Here is a 19208-nt window from a genome sequence, read left to right as displayed (position 1 = left end):
TACTCGCTTGCAAAGAGAAAAAAAAACAAATTTTAACAAGCTCACGAATTAATAAGTCGATATTTAAGTATGTAACTCAAATATATAAAAATTGAATGTTTTTAATCTTTAAATGTTATTGTAGATTTCTAAAATTCTTAAATAATAGAATTTTTATAAGAGAAGTAACAGATAACATTTCATTGAAAATAATTTTTATTCGACTGAAAATATAAACCTAGGTCTTAGAGTAATATAAATTTTTACCACAAATCTTACGTTACAATAATGAAAAACGCCAAACAGTATAAAAGCTACGGTTGTGTATAAAAACTACTATGTGAATTCATGCTAAATGAAACGACAAGTGATGACGGTTTTTAGCGCGCTTTAGCTATGACATACACTGGAATGGAAATTAAGGACACGCTATCCAGAGTAAAAGGGTGTTGGAAAACTGCAATTTAAAAAAAAAACACAAGAGTCAAAGCAATAATGTTTTTAAGAGTTTTATTTTATAATCCCATAAGTCTAAAGTAGTCTTTAAGATGTGTATGTGAATGGTCTTGCACAATACAATGGGAATAAATTATAATACTTTGGCTACGCTTGCGGGGTCAAAACCGTGTCTTTTTATCATTTGTTTGAGCGAACTTCTGGGATACTTTTCTGAGTCAGCGGTCTCCCCCATTATTTAAAAAAAAAAACAGAAAGAAAGGAAAGAGCCATCTTCTCCCTCAACGATTGGTAACAGTAAAAAATAGAAGTTATTAATAAGACCTATCTCCGCCGGGAATGATGAATTGTTGAAATACTGACAACGAGTGTCTTAAATATGCCACGGAGCAGAGTAGCGGAATGCATACAATAGGAGGATACAATATTAATAGAAACTTTCGTACAGTTTGAATTCTTATTAAACGGATTCATTCTGTATCGAAAACGATGCTGCGAAAATTAATTTACGCAATGCTCTTCAGCTCAAACTCGCGCGACTACAAATTGGTAAATACAGCATATACGCGAGAAAACCCAAAATACATAATTACTTCATCGATCATAAAGAGTGGAAACATCGCGATGACATAAAAAAACGTGTTTTTCGTGAGGGTGGTTAGCTAAAAGCTACCGTAGGCATGTTATTTGAATATATAATACAAAGGATTCGATAGGATAGGAAGGTGTTTAGGAATTTGGGGAGGGGGTACGTTTAAGATACCATAGTGTCTAATTAAATGATGAAAAATGAATGGAGCAAAGATGTTCAGGATTGCCTCTGCGCTTGTTATGTCCCACGTACGTCCGAATCGAAAGAAGCTATCTTCGTCCCGGAGGGATCAAAGGACAATTATTATTGCGGAAGTTGATGTTACGTCCGCCTGCGAAATAAGACAGAGGCCGCTCTCGGGGTTTCGGGGAATGATAGTATGCAAGAGGAATATCAAAGATGCGCTTAGAAGCACTTCCTGTGGACGATGGATGGTCCGGACTCGTCGTACTCTTGTTTCGAGATCCACATCTGCTGGAAGGTGGACAGCGATGCAAGAATCGATCCACCGATCCATACGGAATATTTCCTCTCAGGCGGGGCAATGATCTTGATCTTCATAGTTGATGGAGCGAGGGCAGTGATTTCTTTCTGCATTCTATCGGCGATTCCAGGATACATCGTAGTACCACCAGAGAGGACAGTGTTAGCGTAAAGATCTTTACGGATGTCGACGTCGCACTTCATGATGGAGTTGTAAGTGGTTTCATGGATACCACAAGCTTCCATACCCAGGAACGATGGCTGGAAGAGAGCCTCAGGACAACGGAATCTTTCATTACCGATGGTAATCACCTGACCGTCAGGAAGTTCGTAACTCTTCTCCAAACTGGAAGATGAAGCAGCGGTTGCCATCTCTTGTTCGAAGTCGAGGGCGACGTAGCAAAGCTTCTCCTTGATGTCACGGACAATTTCACGCTCAGCCGTGGTGGTGAACGAGTATCCTCTCTCCGTGAGGATCTTCATGAGGTAGTCAGTCAAATCACGGCCGGCTAAGTCCAGACGCAGAATGGCGTGAGGCAAAGCATATCCTTCGTAGATGGGTACAGTGTGCGAAACACCGTCACCAGAGTCCAATACGATACCGGTAGTACGACCAGAGGCGTACAGCGACAGAACAGCCTGGATGGCGACATACATCGCCGGTGTGTTGAATGTTTCAAACATAATTTGTGTCATTTTTTCGCGATTAGCCTTAGGGTTCAGGGGAGCTTCCGTAAGGAGAACCGGATGTTCCTCAGGAGCTACTCGGAGTTCGTTGTAGAAGGTATGATGCCAAATCTTCTCCATGTCATCCCAGTTGGTAACAATACCGTGCTCGATAGGGTACTTCAGAGTTAGAATACCTCTTTTCGATTGAGCCTCGTCACCAACATAGGAATCCTTCTGTCCCATACCGACCATGACACCCTGGTGGCGTGGTCTACCGACGATGGATGGGAAGACGGCGCGGGGAGCATCGTCTCCCGCGAAACCGGCCTTGCACATACCGGATCCATTGTCAACTACGAGTGCAGCAACTTCTTCGTCACACATGTTTGGTTTGATAGTTTATCTGCAAGAAAAAACAGGCATTTCAAATACTATTCTCTTAATAATTTTCTAAAATTAAATAATTTTCTAAATTTAACTCAACATTTCTTAATTAAAGTTACAATTTTCGTTTCTTCCGGTTACGCGCATACTTAAATAATTAAATCTAGTACAATCTCTTATTACGAGTTGTGCTCCAAAATCTTAATATTATATTCTGCTATCATAATTATGTTATCACTAGCATTTAGTTGTACGTAAAAATTAAATTTCAATATTCCCCTTCGTAATTGAATCTAGTTGCGGAACCATGTGCTGTAAATTGTAAATCAACATTTTATACATTTTCAAGATGGCGCCGGGCGACACGTAGCACGTACTGTTACATTCAGGTAGTACAAGTTTTATTATATTACTAATATCTGTAATATATTTCAGAAATAATTATAGGAGATCTTTCGCATAGATTTTACATACAAATAGAAATAATCCCTGAGAAAGAAAGAATTTAGAAGAACCAAGTGTTCGGCAAAACCGCCGTTACTGGAACTGGAACCGCACCCTGCCCCGCCCATCCCCGGCGTTAAACGGTCAATATCTGACATATGCTTTTAAAGAGCAATATTCTACAAACTTTCGAGATTTACTGAACAGAACGCAAGGAAATTGATTGGATCGATCGTAACGTTCAACTTGGGACTTTGAATTTAAACGGAATACATTCACGAAACCGCTCGGTCGTGAAATTTTGAATACTATCGATACCGGTACTTTCCCTTGGAAACAGTTTTCTCTTATGCTAGGAAATATCACAGGTGCGAATTTTCTCTAGAACGAACCAACACAGTTAAATCGAAATTCGGGACTGGAACACAAAAACACACTAAATAAGACACAAGCGTAGATCTCGAACCTAACAGCACCCACTTCTCGATTTAGAAATCCACGCTCTGACGCAGAAGCGGTTTTGCCTTTATTTAATTTTCGCTTCGTTCACTACCTCGAATCTGTTGCACTGCCTACTCGAATTTCAGTACAGTGCAATCTATTGCATCGCGGACGGAATATCACTGAACTTAGGATGATACTCTGACTTACGTTTTTTGTTTAGTATAAAAAAAAGTTATGTACAAGTAAGGGAAGCTTCGGGTCTTCGGACGTGACACTGCCGCACAACCGACCGATCTAGCACCAAACACAGAGTGTAGCTGACAGCCGGCTCGCGGTGTATTATATGAACAGAGTCGTTGTTCAGGACCCCCACCACCTAGCAATCGGCCAATAAGGATAGGACACCCTCGGCCAATCCTGGCTTTCTTTACCATATATGGAAGTGCCCTGTTACGGAGGGGTTACCCCCCTCCCTCCCCCGGCTTTGGCGCTTCTCTCCCACGCCCTCTACCAACCGTTCGAAGTATGTATGTCTCACCACCCTTCGTGGATTCATCCACCAAATTGTCTAAACCGTACATCTTAGCCATACTTTTCTCCCTCCCGCCCGTACATAAATTCTCTTTCGATCACATTCAATGTCAATCTATCTTTTTTCATTCGAATGGTAAATAACCGTTTCCGGCATACGGGAATGCATTCCTTCTGCGAATCTTCGCGCGAGCTAGATCTACACGAGTCGTTCGGCATTCGATTCCTAAGCATTTCTGATCATTATTTTTCTTACATGAAATTCAATTGAATACCGCGGACAAAAGCTTTTGCGAGTTTAGTGTAGATAATTGTATACCTTCTCGACGAAAAAAAAACTTAATGTGTTCATATTCATGTAGTTTTGTATATACCGGAGTCATTTATTTAAAGGTAATAACTTTAGATTTCTTTTGTCTTCGATACAAAATATACCCCGAATGTGACGCGATTGTCAAACGTGAAAAATTTTTTAGTATAATCTCACATGAAAAAAAAAACCGTTAATATTGAACGAATAATAAATATTGAATAGCAATTTCTACGAGTGTTCCAATTTTCCGGCTACCGGTTCATTCACGCTCGTATTTCATGGTCCAAGCAAGCATAGACGTAGGTTAGTGCAACGTTAACACGCTTCAGGGTACTGCTATTAATAAACGACAGCGTCGCGGCCACCTGTCTTGTAACAGCTATACGTCAGAAACCACTTGACGACAACTTGTCGGATCGTACCGCGACATGCTCCGTTTCTAAAGAAATCTTGGAAAACGCGAATTTTTTTCTTGTGCGAACAAATGCTACGTCGACAAGATTCGAATGCGCAAAGAGCAACGCCCTGCCATCATGGCTGCTTGTAAACCGGCAATTGTCCTCGATCTTTTTCTCCGTTAAAATTATGACAGATCGTCGTGAACACCGTTGAATTGATATCAAAGCTGAACGAAATAGATTATAATGTGCATGTACCCACCTTTTGAAACGGAAAGCGACTTCGGAAATAGTCGATTGATGATCGGCAAAGAGACACCGCAAGGATACTATCAGCACGACGAAGCGAGACTCGACAGCCGCGAGTTGCAAGCACTGTGAGCAAGATCGTGGCCTGTACCGTGCTATGTGGACTTGCCCAAAGGTGTGGTCCGCATAAACGTTGTTCGAGTTCCGGACAGTCTTGACTATTTCCTATTTTTTCGTGTTTTTTGAACCTATGCATAAAATACGAGTCATCGAACGATGAACCCTTGTAGATGGGAAATTTGACGATCGTTCGTTTATTTTAATCGTTATATCGGGTAATACAGTTTCGCTGAGCGCCCCTATTTCAGAATGGAATCGTCCAGCCGGCTTTCCCCACCACTTGGATTCACAGCTCTTGCCATATATGGGCATAAAACGAGAGCGGCTTGCTGATTGGTCTGCTGGCCGGCTGCCGGCTAGATTCTCCAAATGCCGCTTCAAACTGTACGATACGGGGAGCATAATGCCTTCTGGAAGCGTACACTAGCGTAAGGGCTTTCCTGACTAACCGTCAGAGCTGTTTGTAGTAGTGTGCGCACAAATGTATGCGAAGATTACAACCGTTCTCTGTATGTGTACGCGTGCGAACCAGTACCGGCAGTAGGTATGAATCAGAAAAGTTTCGCTCCACACTTTAGATTGATCAGCATTTTATTTTGTTTAATGAAAGTCGTGTCGCACTTGTTACAGACAGATCTGTACTGTACTCTTGTTAATCTCTTCCTGAATTTTCATAAAAATATATGCACCCTCTATCCGGTTTATTCCCTTTAAGCAGATCGAGAACGTACACATTTATAACAAATCCTGTTGTACAACGAGGTATTATTTTATTTAAAATTTTGAAATGTTTAAGAAAGCGAACAATTTTGTATCTGCTTCTATAGTTCACGAATTACTTAATATTAGAACTATCGGATGAGTCAGAATGACTCATTTTAGAATTTTTAAAGTCAGTAAAGTTAGCTTACTAACTTTATCGTTGTAATATATAAAATTCTTTGAAACAAAATTTATCACAGATTTATTTGAAATCGCAAATTAAATGCGATACAGTTGCTCAAGAGATTCCAAGAATTTCGTCTGGCTATCTTTCAGGTATACGCCGTTAGGTAGGATGGAATATTTGAAGAATGGACTCAAAGTAAATGATAGGTTAACAAACTTTATCTTTAACTTCATATTTATCCGTGTAATTTCTAAGAGAGACGAATATCCCAAGATATGTATGTAAAGAGTCCAGAACTGGCAATAAAACTGGTTTCAAATAAACAAGAGTGATTTAATCATATTTAAAATTCACTATAAGCAGAAAGACTTAAAAAGTCAGTGGGTCAGGTCTGATGATCTGTGAATATTCATCCACCAAGTTTCGCTACGTATTAGAGCAGATGACGTTTCCTAATAAACGATCTAATTTCTCAACAGTGAAAGAACGATTCACATCGGACGACCGAAACGAAGTCGTCGCACATCCTCCCACTTAGTATGTGTTGTGTGCCATCTCGGCCGCCTTTTTCATGAAACAAGAGCTAAAAATAGACTCAAGGGCGCGGATAAGGGTGCACTGGACTAGTCCACGTCACTCGAGCCCTACGCTACGGTTGCACCATTTAGTGTTCGCGTCCATTAGACACGGAAGCTGTTCCGGTGTGCGTGCAGTGTCTGCTGCAAAATCGATAGGCGGGTTCATGTAGTCTACTATGGTAGGTCGGACTTATGACGAGAAACCACGTGGCGATGAAAACGTCAAAGATCGAGCTTTCCCGTGTGTTATACCTTCTGCAAAACACTTTAGAATGTATTTTGCATCGATTATAATAGCGATATGACTCCTTGCCGTGAAACAGATTTTTATTAACAATTTTCGATATAATTTTCTATTGTACTTAAATTTTTGTATTTGCCTTAATGGAATTTTCTGAAGGGTATTAGCAGTTCTTAAAATTGGATTATTTTAATTTTTAATGTAAAATGATTATGTAATATTGCTATTCACGTTAAGAATACGTTTAAGAAAACAGTACAGTTCGATGAATAAGTACGTGTGTCATACCTCTTTGACGAAATAGTGCTACGACGACACAACCGGTGAGTCATTTGTGCTTAATAAGAAACCGCGATTGGATGAAGCAGCTGTTTTTTTGAAGATTTTTCGAAAGTAGATACAACTTTGATTTTTTACACGTGCTTGAAACTTTATTTGATATGTTTCTTAGTCGATCTAAATGCTGCTATCTATGTAGTGTGAAATTTAAATACATGCCGGGGATTATCACGTCACATGCGTGGATAGGTCGCTTCGTCTATGTTTAACATAACCTCAACCGTTCAAGTCAATGGTCAGCTGTCACACGTGTGCGATACTTTCAGTGCATGCACTTTAATTGCATGTACTGTAGTAGAACTGATCATTATTTCCGACTCCTTGGAATGAAATTTCTGCATACCACCTTATAAAAATTAATCGACCAGGCAATAAAAAAATTAAGCATTACCCAGTCAGCGAATAAAATGTGTATCTGTACGAGTACAATGCACATGTTTCTTCTTTTTTATTTCCATTTACAAGAACCGAATAAAACTATCGTCACGAGTCTGATTCAATGTTCTGTGGCATGGGATTATTTGGTTTAAATTCGAAATATGATTTGAGAATTGTTAAACAACCGTGCAAACGGATCTAAGAACTGCTTGTACAATGGGAAGAATTACGTCTAAGTAAGGTGTAGACTGTAGACACATTGTGACCAGCCTGAAAACCCAATAGTTCGAGAAGCCTCGACCTTGCTTACCAAATAAGGTCCCCGTTCAAGGTCTTCAAGGCCTTGCGTAAGGCTCCGGCGCCGGCGGTGCCATCGGCATAGCGATTAACCGATTATGTCGGTGCTTTAGGCATCGGTCGTTTTCAGTGAAAGTGGTGCAAGTTTTTCCAACGGAAATGACTTCTCGTTCTGGGTTATCTGCCCTCCGCGGCCCTTTCATCCGTCCTACGAGCCGATTGGGCGTGTCTGTCCTACGCGGACACATGCTGTAGGTAACGTCTGGCTCCGGTCGCGCAGTACCACCGAAATCAATACGGAATGCGACGGTAAGTTCAACGCACCCACCCAGAAGAGTGCTCAAGGCTCTTTCTCATCGGACTAGCCGCATGCGTTCGGTCCAGACAGTGAAACTATCGGGAATCACCGTAACGAGGTCAAAGACCCTCTATCGGTACACCTTTTAAGAATTTTCAAATCGCGAAACAGAGGAACAGAGTCGGCCGAGAGAGTCTCATCTACATACACGGTGATTGAACCAATACATTCCTGCCCTGGCAGAAAATATTCGATCGATATCATAAATACTAAATTTATGTATATTAAAAGCGATAAATACTTTTTACTGTTCTACACAGGCTGTTCGAGCTGTTTCTAATGGTTTAAAAAATAATTTGCCCAACTCTGCAAGTATCTACCGCTCGGCGGAGGTGAGTTTCTTAATGGTTAATTTCTGGCCGCAAGTCAACAGTCCTCGTTGGTGATTGTCAAGCATGCAAGGAATCCAGCCGGAGACGTGCGATAATACGCGATCACTATATTTAGTGTTGACTTGCGGCTCGTCAGATTCAGAAACAGTGACGTTGCAGGTCGTTCTGAGCAGCTGACGATAAAGAAAATGATAATGGCCGGGGCCCAGACGGCAGACTTGTTATTCGCACAAGGCATAAGACATAAGACTCAACTTCAACTGCGAGCAAAGACTGCAATAAATGTTGTCATTGTATGAAGTAAAAATCTATTGATTGAAACTGTACTATCACTTCATTGCAGTCATGTTATAGTTGATTGCGAAGCAATGCTTTGAGAAATGAGGACTCCCACTTCAAATCTCCATTCCACAATCATTTTCTTCCGAGTAAAGCGATGACGTCTTCCACCTCAAAGAAATCGAAATACAAAAAACCTGGAATGTGATATCTACTAGAAAAAATCTGTTAATACACTTCTTGATATAATAGATAAGATAATTGCTTGGTTTCATGGGACGATGGCGCTTGAGTATTTGTAATTTAAAAATCGAGTTTATCGCGCCAATGTCTGATACATGTACCGAAAGTCCTATTGGTTAGCGAAACGTTAAAAACTGTTGGACAGTGTACATATTTAGTCAATGAAAAATTTCCATTACGTCGTGGCATCGAACGGCTCGCAGAGTCACCGAGCGTCAATTTGAATAAGCGGAAGGACGAAATCATCGTTTTTGGTAATCCCGACAATCCACGACCGTGTTCTAAATCCTTGACTTCGCGCGAGTACGCACACAAGTACGCAAGGAAACGGAGTCAAGAACGCAAGTAGCCGGCAAAACGTACGAACATGAACACATTCGTTTTACCGGTTGTCTACCTGTTCTGGGTCAGTCGCGTGTGCAAGGTCAAATCCCAAGAATCTCCAACGTCACTGGCTGAACCGAAGACCACGAATCTTGGATTCTTGGGCGGCCGCTGCCACGGCCGCCTAGAACGATATAACTTTCAAGTCTGAAATTATTTTTCCTACCAATTCGCCGATTCATCGCCACCATTGTAATTCGTCTTCACGATGACAAGTTTATTGTTCTCAGTTCTTCGTGTAATTTGAAGAAGTATAGACACAAAATCACTTTATTTATTGTTTTTCAAATTTGTTGAATTATTATTACATAAGCAAAATGTGTCCTATACTCTACGCGATACCGAAATAATTAAATATCTTTCCACGTGATGAAACTTGAAGGTGTAAAAACAACCGATGCAATTATCATCCGCTTTCTGTTCTCACAACTGCATTGTATGCGAGGACGGATAATTTGAGGAAAAGTGCGATCTTGCAAGGAAAGCTTCTAACGAAAAGAAACTGTTCGATGAAGTATACGATTACCGTAGGATGTACCTATATATACCTATATGTACCTATATATATATATTAAATATTAAAAATATTTGGTCCTTTCGTACAAAAATATTATTTTATTTTAAAGATAGAAACCGATCTGGCTTACACCGATCTGAACTCAAATCATGTAAGATATTAGAAGTCTCGAACAGACTTAATTTTTAAACTTCTGCATTTAAAATTTATCTTAATTCAACATCGAGGTCACAAACATCTTTATAAATATGATCTTCCTAAAGATATGATGCTGTTATCCCTAAGGTAATTTTTCTAATAATTTATAATATAATTTAATTTTCTCTTACATTAATTTATGATTATAAAATTTAAAGTTTATTAAATTTAAATATTACCCCAATAAAATTAATTTAATTAAATTTTATATAAATAAATAATTAAAAAATTTAATTATCTTATAAAATTCTATAAGGTCTTATCGTCCCTTAAAATAATTTAAGCATTCTTATTTAAAATTTAATTTAATTTTGTAATATTGAAACAGTTTATATTTCATTAACCCTTTCATTCCAGCCTTTAATTAAAAGACAAATGATTATGCTACCTTTGTACAGTCAATATACTGCAGGTATTTAAAATATTTCATGGAGCAGGGACGACTTTAAATAAATATCAAAAAGACATATTGTTGTTAAACAGGTGAATATAATTTTTGCCAAATATATATATATGTATAATAATTATATTAAAAATATTTATTTATTTTATATAAAATTTTATTTTATTAAATTTTTTCAATGTAAACGAAATATTTTATATTAAACTAAAATTTTTATTAAAAACATTTTCCAATACCTTTACTACGTCACGACTTATTCCATTTATAATGAAAGTGACGGGCAATTTGTACACTAAATAAAACTAATTTCAATTTTATTGATTTATAAAATTTACTTTTAAATCCCATCTTCATTAAATTTAAAAAAATTCAAAATATATAAATTTAATGTAACTCATTATATCTTAAATCAACTATATTTTGATTTGAATTCATATTATACCAAATTTTTAATATAATATTTTAAAAATAAAGTTTCTATACATTTTTTAAACAACAATACATAAATTTTATATATAAGTTCATCTTAACGTGGTATATCAATTTAATAAACAAGTTCCTCTAAGAAGTTTATAAAGCCGCCATAATATTTAATTTTAATGATTTACATTTAATATTTAATATCTCTATTTTATCTTTATAATAGGGTATCTAATCCTAGTCTATTCTCAAGATTTTAAAAAAATTTATATTTTTATTATTAAATATATTATATTTTTATATTTCACTAAAATAAAATAATATAAATTTAATTTTTATTTAAAAATTTTTATTTATTTTAACAATTAACTTATAATAATAGTTTAACTGCTGATGCTGGAACTAACCTGTACCCGTGCATAGACATAGACGAAGAGAATTTCTATTCGTACCGACCGACACTTTTGACACGTCCTATACATACACACGCGTGTGGACATTAGGCCAAGTGCAGCGTTCTCGTTGCATACGAAAGTGGGACGACTGCACGGCTAGGACGGTATACGTTGTCTATATGGCAAGACAACTTAGCGTCCTTGTCGAGAAAAGCAAGGCCTTTCCTTATCTGTGCAAGTTTGGAGCTACTTGAACATTTATGTAGCTGAACGAGGCCTCTCTACCGGTTATTCACCATCGACGGAAATATTAAACGCCTTGATGCGATGACCCACAATTCTGTTGACAAAAGTTATGCTTTAAAAACTCCTTTCGCGGATCAAGTACAAAAAAAGAATATGGGATATTGTTCTTCTAAGAAAAATTCCTAAATATCAATTTATTTTCTGCGCGTTAAAGAGTTGTCCTCCTTCATTAATGTAGCCGTAAGTGTACGGTCTTGAGATTTCTAGATACGTGTCTACTCCCTTTCTTCTCTGTCCGTGACCGTCTCGTTCTACTGAGAATGAGAATGTCCTGATCAGAGTATCCAGCCATTCATGCGGCAGTTTTTCTAGTTCCATTTAACCGTATTTTTCATGTGCCCCTTCTTTGAAAAGTCTGAACAAATTATATGTTAATAATTATATAAAATCGGCATTTCAAAATTCTCTTTATTTTTTAAAATTCCAAACCTAACTCGAACCTAACGAACATTCTATTCAAATAGCTATAGAAATCTATTTCTCCGTGGTCTTTGGCAACTCTAAGATAAATTAAAATACTTGACCTAACTAAAGTTTTTATAGTCACTTTTGAACGAATTTTGGTTAAGTCTAGGTTAGGTTTGGATCATCCAACAAGAGACCTGTGAGAGTTGTCGACCCACATATTATCCATGCTTGATTACACTGATAAAAAACTCCCACATGTATAGGGTGGGCTAATTGAAATCAACTACAACGCATGTAAGCAATGTTGCGAAGCGTTTAAGCTCCGTACCGATTAATTCGAGCTTCCTCGGTGTGACACAGATAACGATGATACCGACGCAAGGTCGTTACAGAAAATATATTTATTCTCATCGCATTTGTTTGCAATACTCCCTTATCAATTGAAGAGGATAAGAGAACCTACGGAATAACCTGATTTTCTTTATAGTTCTGTATATATTCTGCTACAAAATTGTCGGCGACATACCATTCGCTGCGAAACGGTGTCAAGTTGCGCATTTTCTTGCATTCCTGTAAGTGCATTGCAGACACTCCTTCTTCTTACATAATTCGTATGTTTTTTCACTTCCTTCTTCGGTGCTGCATTTCCGCCACGTACATGCTTCTGACATGTCTTTTGCTCCTTGTCCTCCCCCTTTACGCATATTCGTGGCCCGTCTTGCCCTAACTCGAATTCTCAAATATGCCGTGTTGTCCCAGACTACCCTTTAATTCCAATTAGAATAAACGGTGTTATGGGAAATCATGACAAGCATATGTATAAGTATCTTTTATTCGCAGTAATAAAAAGACAACAACTGTGGACGCTAAAGTTATTATCACTCTTTACCATCATCACACTGAAATGGAAAATTTTCTATGATAAGATATCGGATCAGTATCGTAATTATTTGATTCGATGTTTTAAGACCTCTATTACCACTTTTCTGATCTAAAAGACACGGTCAATGCAAAATTCAGTTTTCAATCAAAAGTTGGTTACTTAGGATGTACATAGTATGTCGTCACCGGCCTTATGACCGACGTTAAATCAACGTGCTAATGTGGTACCGGATAGAGCCTAATATTTATAAATACGACGAACCGAATCGAAAATACAGTTTCCGGTGTAATAGCTTTTGGGACCGTTAATGCCTCGCAGGCGATTACATACTCCTAGGCGACCTTCATAACGCTAGTAACGCGAGATTTGGTGAATTCGATCCGCGTGACTTTCATATTGTCACCTTCCTACAAAAATAGTACTCGGGAGGCTGGTAAATGAGGCTGCGTGCTTGTTGTAATTTGCTGATGGTTAAAAAATGCGGTTTTTCCTGGTAACTTTAATGGAATACGCTGCCGTGTAAAATTAAATCGTCGCTAAACTTTCTACGAAGAATAGTGCGCCCGCTCGTTCTACAGCGCGAAGCCACAACTTTCACAATCCTGAGTTCATCACTATTTTTCAAAGATGTTTCTGCATCATCTAGCAGATTTCTATTGAAAAACTTTGGATTTGAAGATCGAAGCTATTCAAAGTTGATGTGCGAGTTTTCAATGAAAAATGAGCCGGCATTGGGAACATATTCGAGTGTAGTGTGTGTTTAGTGTGAGTCTAACGCGTGTTTAGGGTAATCTAACGTCGACAAAAACTAACAGGGCAGAGGAGGGTAATACTCGTTTCTAAGCACACGCAAGACACAAGTGATCTCTTAATTATACTTAATATTCCACGCCTGGGAAATTAGTGCTCCGAGAGTCGATGATGCAGAATCGGCTACCCCCACTGTCGCGCTCCGGTCGCCCGTCCGGCCTGCCATGACAGGCCCGGTCACGTGACGATTTTCGTCTCTGTCATGCATAGTCCGGTAGTGGCAGAGTTGTTCCCCTCAATTTGTGCTCCCTCCCCTCATCTGGCGACACTGCTTGCACCAGCGCGTAATCCGGCAAAATCGGAGTAAACCTTGCTGTATTTCCAATAATTTCAATATTTATTAATAATTTCAATATCCTCCCGCCTGTTCATAATAATCTGATTGCCCATTGTACGAACATATTCGTCCTGTTGGAAGTTGGAATCGATATGCATCATGCATAATGCATGGAGGATAAAAAGGTCCTTGTAGCACCGGTCCCCGTCCTCTGACAAAGCTGAGGAGTCAATCGATCCTGCCTACCTGGCAAAGCGGAAACAGCTATTTATAACCACGAATGCTTCTTGAATTCTTATTTATAGCTTGTAAGGAAAGCTACTAGGGAATGTGTCTTGGGCCACAAGCCACAATAAGCCACGTCATGGTTTATTCAAGTTCAGGTGGACTCGGTCATAATTTGCTTCAAAAAACAAAAAATATATTTGTGATGTTTGTACGACCGAAGACTTTTGTTTTTGATGTTACAGATGTACAGTATAGACATCTGTACTATAGATGTACAGTACAACCTTACTGTAATCTATAATATCGCAGAGAAGAAATCCAAGCATAGATTTACGAACGCGTCTTTTATGTAGATACTGCCTACTGCACGTAATGTAAGTAGTCGAGTGTGCACCGCCACCGCTCTACATTTTTCCAAGTTCAAGTTCAATTGGAGGTTACACCGGCGAGGTCCCTGTAAAGACGTCAGAGAAAATAGCCTGGGAATTCACTTTGGCCACTCCGGACTCATGGTGTACGAAGAGCGGACGCGCATACTGTAATTAATCAGTTGCGATCTATGTAATGGCACATTTGTTGGTAAGGCCCCCATGTTAAGTTTACTATTCGACAGAAATGGAACAAAGCATTTTTGTATCGTTAGCGATCTGGTAGCGTGACATCGTGTTCCAAAAAATATAAACTGCAACCGTTTCATCGGTCACTCTGTACGTCATAGAATACACATAGAATAGTGTTAGCATTGTCGGGTAAATTTTCTACGCTGGCGAGGTACGCGGTGCCTCCGGTACTTGAATCACCGAGTACATTGCACTTCTGCGCGAAATGGGACGCAGCGTATCGCTCGTGGCAAATCGAAGGAGCGCGGAAACGGGTCTTGACTGTCTTGTCTCGAGGCTGGAGTCTTGAGGGACAGTGCCCAGTACCGTATCGTCACGCGAAAACTCCCTTTCACGAGATTATTTAACTGCTGCTAATGATTAACCTACCTTATACGAGTCTAATAAATACTGCCGTAATTTAACCGGTAGCAAAACGTTCCCATGTCGTACACACGTGTTTAAGCTTAGCCTGTTCAGTTTGTTTTTTCAATATGTACCATGTGCAGCATATTATGTTTCAAAACTATACTTGGGCCGCGGTAGTTCCTTCGGCGATAGCCGCTACAACTTTCGCTCCAGTATTGATATTAAAGGAACTGTAAAGAAGCTTCGTAAATAGAACGATATGGTAGTACCAGTTATCGTTATCTCTTTGTTCGAGATAATCTTCATAACTACATATTTTCTAGTACAGACAAGCTCAAATCCAATGTACCGTGAAAAAAGTTGTCAGAGCAAATAAAATCTCTCCTAATTCGTTACTTAAATATATCCTCATTCTATTGTATGGTTATTAGTTGTAGAATTACAAAGACAGGAAACTTGTGGGTTCTGTACTATTGACAAGTACGTAATAGCCGCAACATGTTCCAGGGCTCGCGTTAATCTTATCTCTCTTTTGAACAATTAGTTCGATAGTGAACCATTATCTTCAACTTGTTGCGACATTATTAAACTGCAACGTATTGCTACGTTGTAATGTAATACTCGAAATGAATCTGCCAAAACTACGGTAGGGTAAGGGACCCAATTACTGTGTACGAATATTGAAAAAGAGATATATAACACATATATTAACTAATTTTAATGAAAAACTTTTAATTTGTTTTCTAACTGAAATCTAAGAATTTTCACACTAATATAGGCTAATTCTGCCTATCAAATTTCTAAAGAAGGCCTCATACAGTAAATATTAAAGGGACCACCTTGGCGAGTCGTTTTGGCTCTATGGTGTTTCATGGCCCCGGCTAGATCGATGAGGAACGTCTGCAGTCTGCAGTGGCCACCACGCCCAAACTGGGAGGGAGTGCCATGACTCACCCCATACAGAGAACCATGAACGGGCGGGGACACCCCCGTGGCGCTGCTACGTGGCATTGAAAGTGACGAGCCGCCGTGCAAATTCACCCTACGCTTCTTGTCGTAGTCGACAAACGTGTCACGTGGGGCTCTAGCTTAGGGACGTGCATGGAACCATGCCGGGTATCACGTGCGTCGACCTAATCCAACAGCGTGCATAGTCCAATTTAGGCCCACGGGCAGCCTTGATTTTCATCCGTTGCGAGAAAAGGGGATAGGCTCTTCCGATTACTCATCGGCTCGGCCACGTTGCCAACCCTGTGTATCTTTCCCAGTGAAATCAGAATCGTTCTGTGATCGGTAAACGTCATCGACATAACCACGTCAAATACAATCTTTCTCTCCCATATGCATACGTATACGTATTCTGAATACATTCCAACCTTTAAACTCATTTAATGAAAGTTTAGCTTAAATAAGTCGAGAATTGCAAGCGATACGGCTCTCCTCGTTTAGGGAGTGGTTCAATTTCCTGTAGCGGCCGATTGACGGGCGGCGCGGGAGCCGGGAATTTGACATATAAACACGCCAAATAATCTGAAATGTTAGTCACGCGCTGAGCAATCGTTACGCTTCTTCATATATGCCCATATATGGAAACGTTCGTTCGTTAACTTTATCAAACCGTTCCGTTGCAACGTAAGCTGTCTCGTATTGCAGATACAGTGCGAGGTACAAACATGTATACAGAGGGGTTATCAAAACAGATACGTTATTGATATATTACTTTTACTTCATCAAAGTAAACAAATTCTAGATATAAAGTATAATTGAAGCAATACATGTATTGTTTTCAAAGCACGTAAATATTAAGTTCTTAAATTACACAAAAAGATATTATGAAAAAGTTAACATCCTTAATCCGCTCTTTTCTTTTTTTAGTAAACATTAAACGAAATTAATTTGATATCGTGCGTAAGAAATCTGTACAACAGTGTTTTATATAATTTACATAGTAAAATAAAGTACAATCACTGTGATTGTTATCTTTATTTCCAATATTCGAGCGTGCTCAAAACAAAGGTCAGCGTTGAGATGATTTTCGATGTGAAGGTTTTTGGAACAGGCTACGTAACAACCTGTCGAAGAGAAATTGGCCGTGCACCTAAAGTCAATGACTTCGTGGCTTGGTTTAATTGACCCAACGACGGGATCTTTTTACGGCTTTAGGAATCAAGGCCACCGCTGGCGCTGGTTCGGTGTGCGTACACGTTGCACACAGGTATAGACACGTCACACACACTAAACGCCTTTCCGCAGATATAACCGATCGACTAGAAAATCGTACATGGAATTATGGGATGACTCGACGGCCTGATTAAGGGGAAGCCCGATTTAGAACGCAAAAAATAAGGTGATATTTGTGATTTATTTTACTTCGGGAAATTACGAAGCGGTTTCTCATAAATAAATAAAATATGATTAGATTTAACCTGTACCTGGGAAAATTATTATTGCCATGAGTAGATATATGTATCTTCATATACCCGGTCAATCGTTTTTCAGTGTCTACAGCAGAAGTTATTTCCGAATCGACTGAAAATTTCTAGTAAAAAGCATTTGGAAATTTTCGGAAAATTAGCCGACTGTCGACAAGTGTCTAGTTTCCGTTTCCTGTGGTAAGACATACATACGCATAGGTACATATGCACGTTATCCTACGGATGTCGGCATCCTCTGAGATAAACGTTTCCCAGACGACAAACGTTTCTGGCTTCCTAATATCGCTTGGTTCCTTCACCGCTCTTTCACTCGGCATACCGGGAAATCTTCTACAAATTAATTAAGTTCGTCAACGCGCATATCACGTTGTAATTGGAGCGACTCGGTCAGAGTAACAACGAGGGTGCGTTCACACCCACGTACCAAGCGGAGCATGTATAAAAGAGCCAAATATGGACGGTTTGCACATCGCCTTAAATCTTTTACTATAAATGGCCTTAATCTCTTAACGTTAGACTACACGCGTTTAATTTCTCTTTGATGTTCAACGTGGTCTTTACTGACTCGACGAATTCGTTCTTGGATATATAGGGTGTCCCAAAAATGTCGTGCTTCCTTGGAAGAGGTGATTTCTGAGCTAATTTCATGTAACTTTTTAGTTTGTGAAAATGCCTTTCGCGACTTTATTAACGAGTTATTAACGACAAACGCGGACCAATCAGAGCCCGGTTAGCGTGACATCCCGTTTAATGCAACTTTTTCATAACTAAAGGAATATTTTATTCCTTCGAAAAGAACAATTGTTTTAACGATAATAAAAATGTAGTTCAATAGGAATATGGACACAGAACAAGTTTAAAGTTAGAGTAATATCTGAATATAACATAAATAAAAATTGCCTTTGCCAAGCGTGTATTATAACCCCTGCTCACGTGTACTAAATTTATTCATACGCTTCTTCCGCTCTGTGAATGAATGGTAAATGATGATATGCGATTACTCACGAAATACTAATAATGAAGATCAGACATTGTAAGCAAAGCGTGTAAGATTCTAGGAAACCATCAATCGCGCTTATGGTGATATGATTCATGCCTATACATATGTAATTGAAAAGCGAAAATCTACTCTAATCCATTTTTTCAAAATTGATCGCATGAAGAACACATTTTTACGACGACTTTTATTATCTGATTTTGTATATTTCGGCAGAATATACTTATCATATTATTGAATATTATATATAACCAGAATGTTGAAAATACAGATTGTACTATCTCTCCAGGAATAATTATCTCCGATCAGCATAACATTTTTGACGAACAAATACGTTATATGTATATTACTGGAAAACATTTCTCATAATTTAGCATTACTTTTACAGTAGTCTGTCCTTATTTGTACTATTTTTATATACCTCGTTATTATCATTATTAATAGAAATTAAGAGTTGGTGGACATTTAATATAGTTGACGATTAATTTCATCAATGGCAATTTTCAATGATACTAATTTTTGTAATAATAAATGCTCATCTCTGTAAAAATTGCACAACGTTGCAAGGTTTATGTGTCTAGAA

At 38.7% G+C, this 19208-nt stretch overlaps 1 protein-coding gene and 2 long non-coding RNA genes across 4 annotated transcripts; 1 reads left to right on the top strand and 2 right to left on the bottom strand.

Moving 5' to 3' along the window:
- Positions 1-472: 472 nt before the first annotated feature.
- On the bottom strand, positions 473-5095 carry LOC143362108 (actin-5C). 2 transcript variants are annotated; one of them, XM_076801969.1, is made up of 2 exons: positions 4956-5095; positions 473-2582 (listed from the first exon to the last, which is right to left on the bottom strand). In XM_076801969.1, the coding sequence occupies exon 2, from the start codon at positions 2561-2563 to the stop codon at positions 1433-1435; it is 1131 nt and encodes a 376-aa protein (XP_076658084.1). In that variant the 5' UTR covers positions 2564-2582; positions 4956-5095; the 3' UTR covers positions 473-1432. The 2 variants fall into 2 exon arrangements, with proteins under 2 accessions (XP_076658084.1, XP_076658085.1); XM_076801970.1 differs by lacking the exon at positions 4956-5095 and adding an exon at positions 3659-3790.
- A 130-nt stretch (positions 5096-5225) lies between these two features.
- On the top strand, positions 5226-17058 carry LOC143362123 (uncharacterized). The gene is made up of 4 exons (XR_013083594.1): positions 5226-5606; positions 6101-8093; positions 14579-14804; positions 15625-17058. It is a non-coding gene; the product is annotated as an uncharacterized LOC143362123 (long non-coding RNA).
- Positions 6616-7167, bottom strand: LOC143362120 (uncharacterized). Its single transcript, XR_013083591.1, has 2 exons — positions 7059-7167; positions 6616-6784 (listed from the first exon to the last, which is right to left on the bottom strand). It is a non-coding gene; the product is annotated as an uncharacterized LOC143362120 (long non-coding RNA).
- Positions 17059-19208: the final 2150 nt, after the last annotated feature.

This window comes from Halictus rubicundus, chromosome 16 (genome assembly GCF_050948215.1).
Source record: "Halictus rubicundus isolate RS-2024b chromosome 16, iyHalRubi1_principal, whole genome shotgun sequence".
In the NCBI taxonomy this organism is placed as follows: Eukaryota; Metazoa; Arthropoda; class Insecta; order Hymenoptera; family Halictidae; genus Halictus; species Halictus rubicundus.
The sequence above is the reverse complement of the archived record's forward strand: the minus strand, read 5'-3'. Positions and strand labels throughout refer to the sequence as shown.

Coding starts and splice junctions, on each gene's coding strand:
- LOC143362108 (XM_076801969.1), bottom strand. CDS start 2,563: ATGTGTGACGAAGAAGTTGCTGCACTCGTAGTTGACAATGGATCCGGT.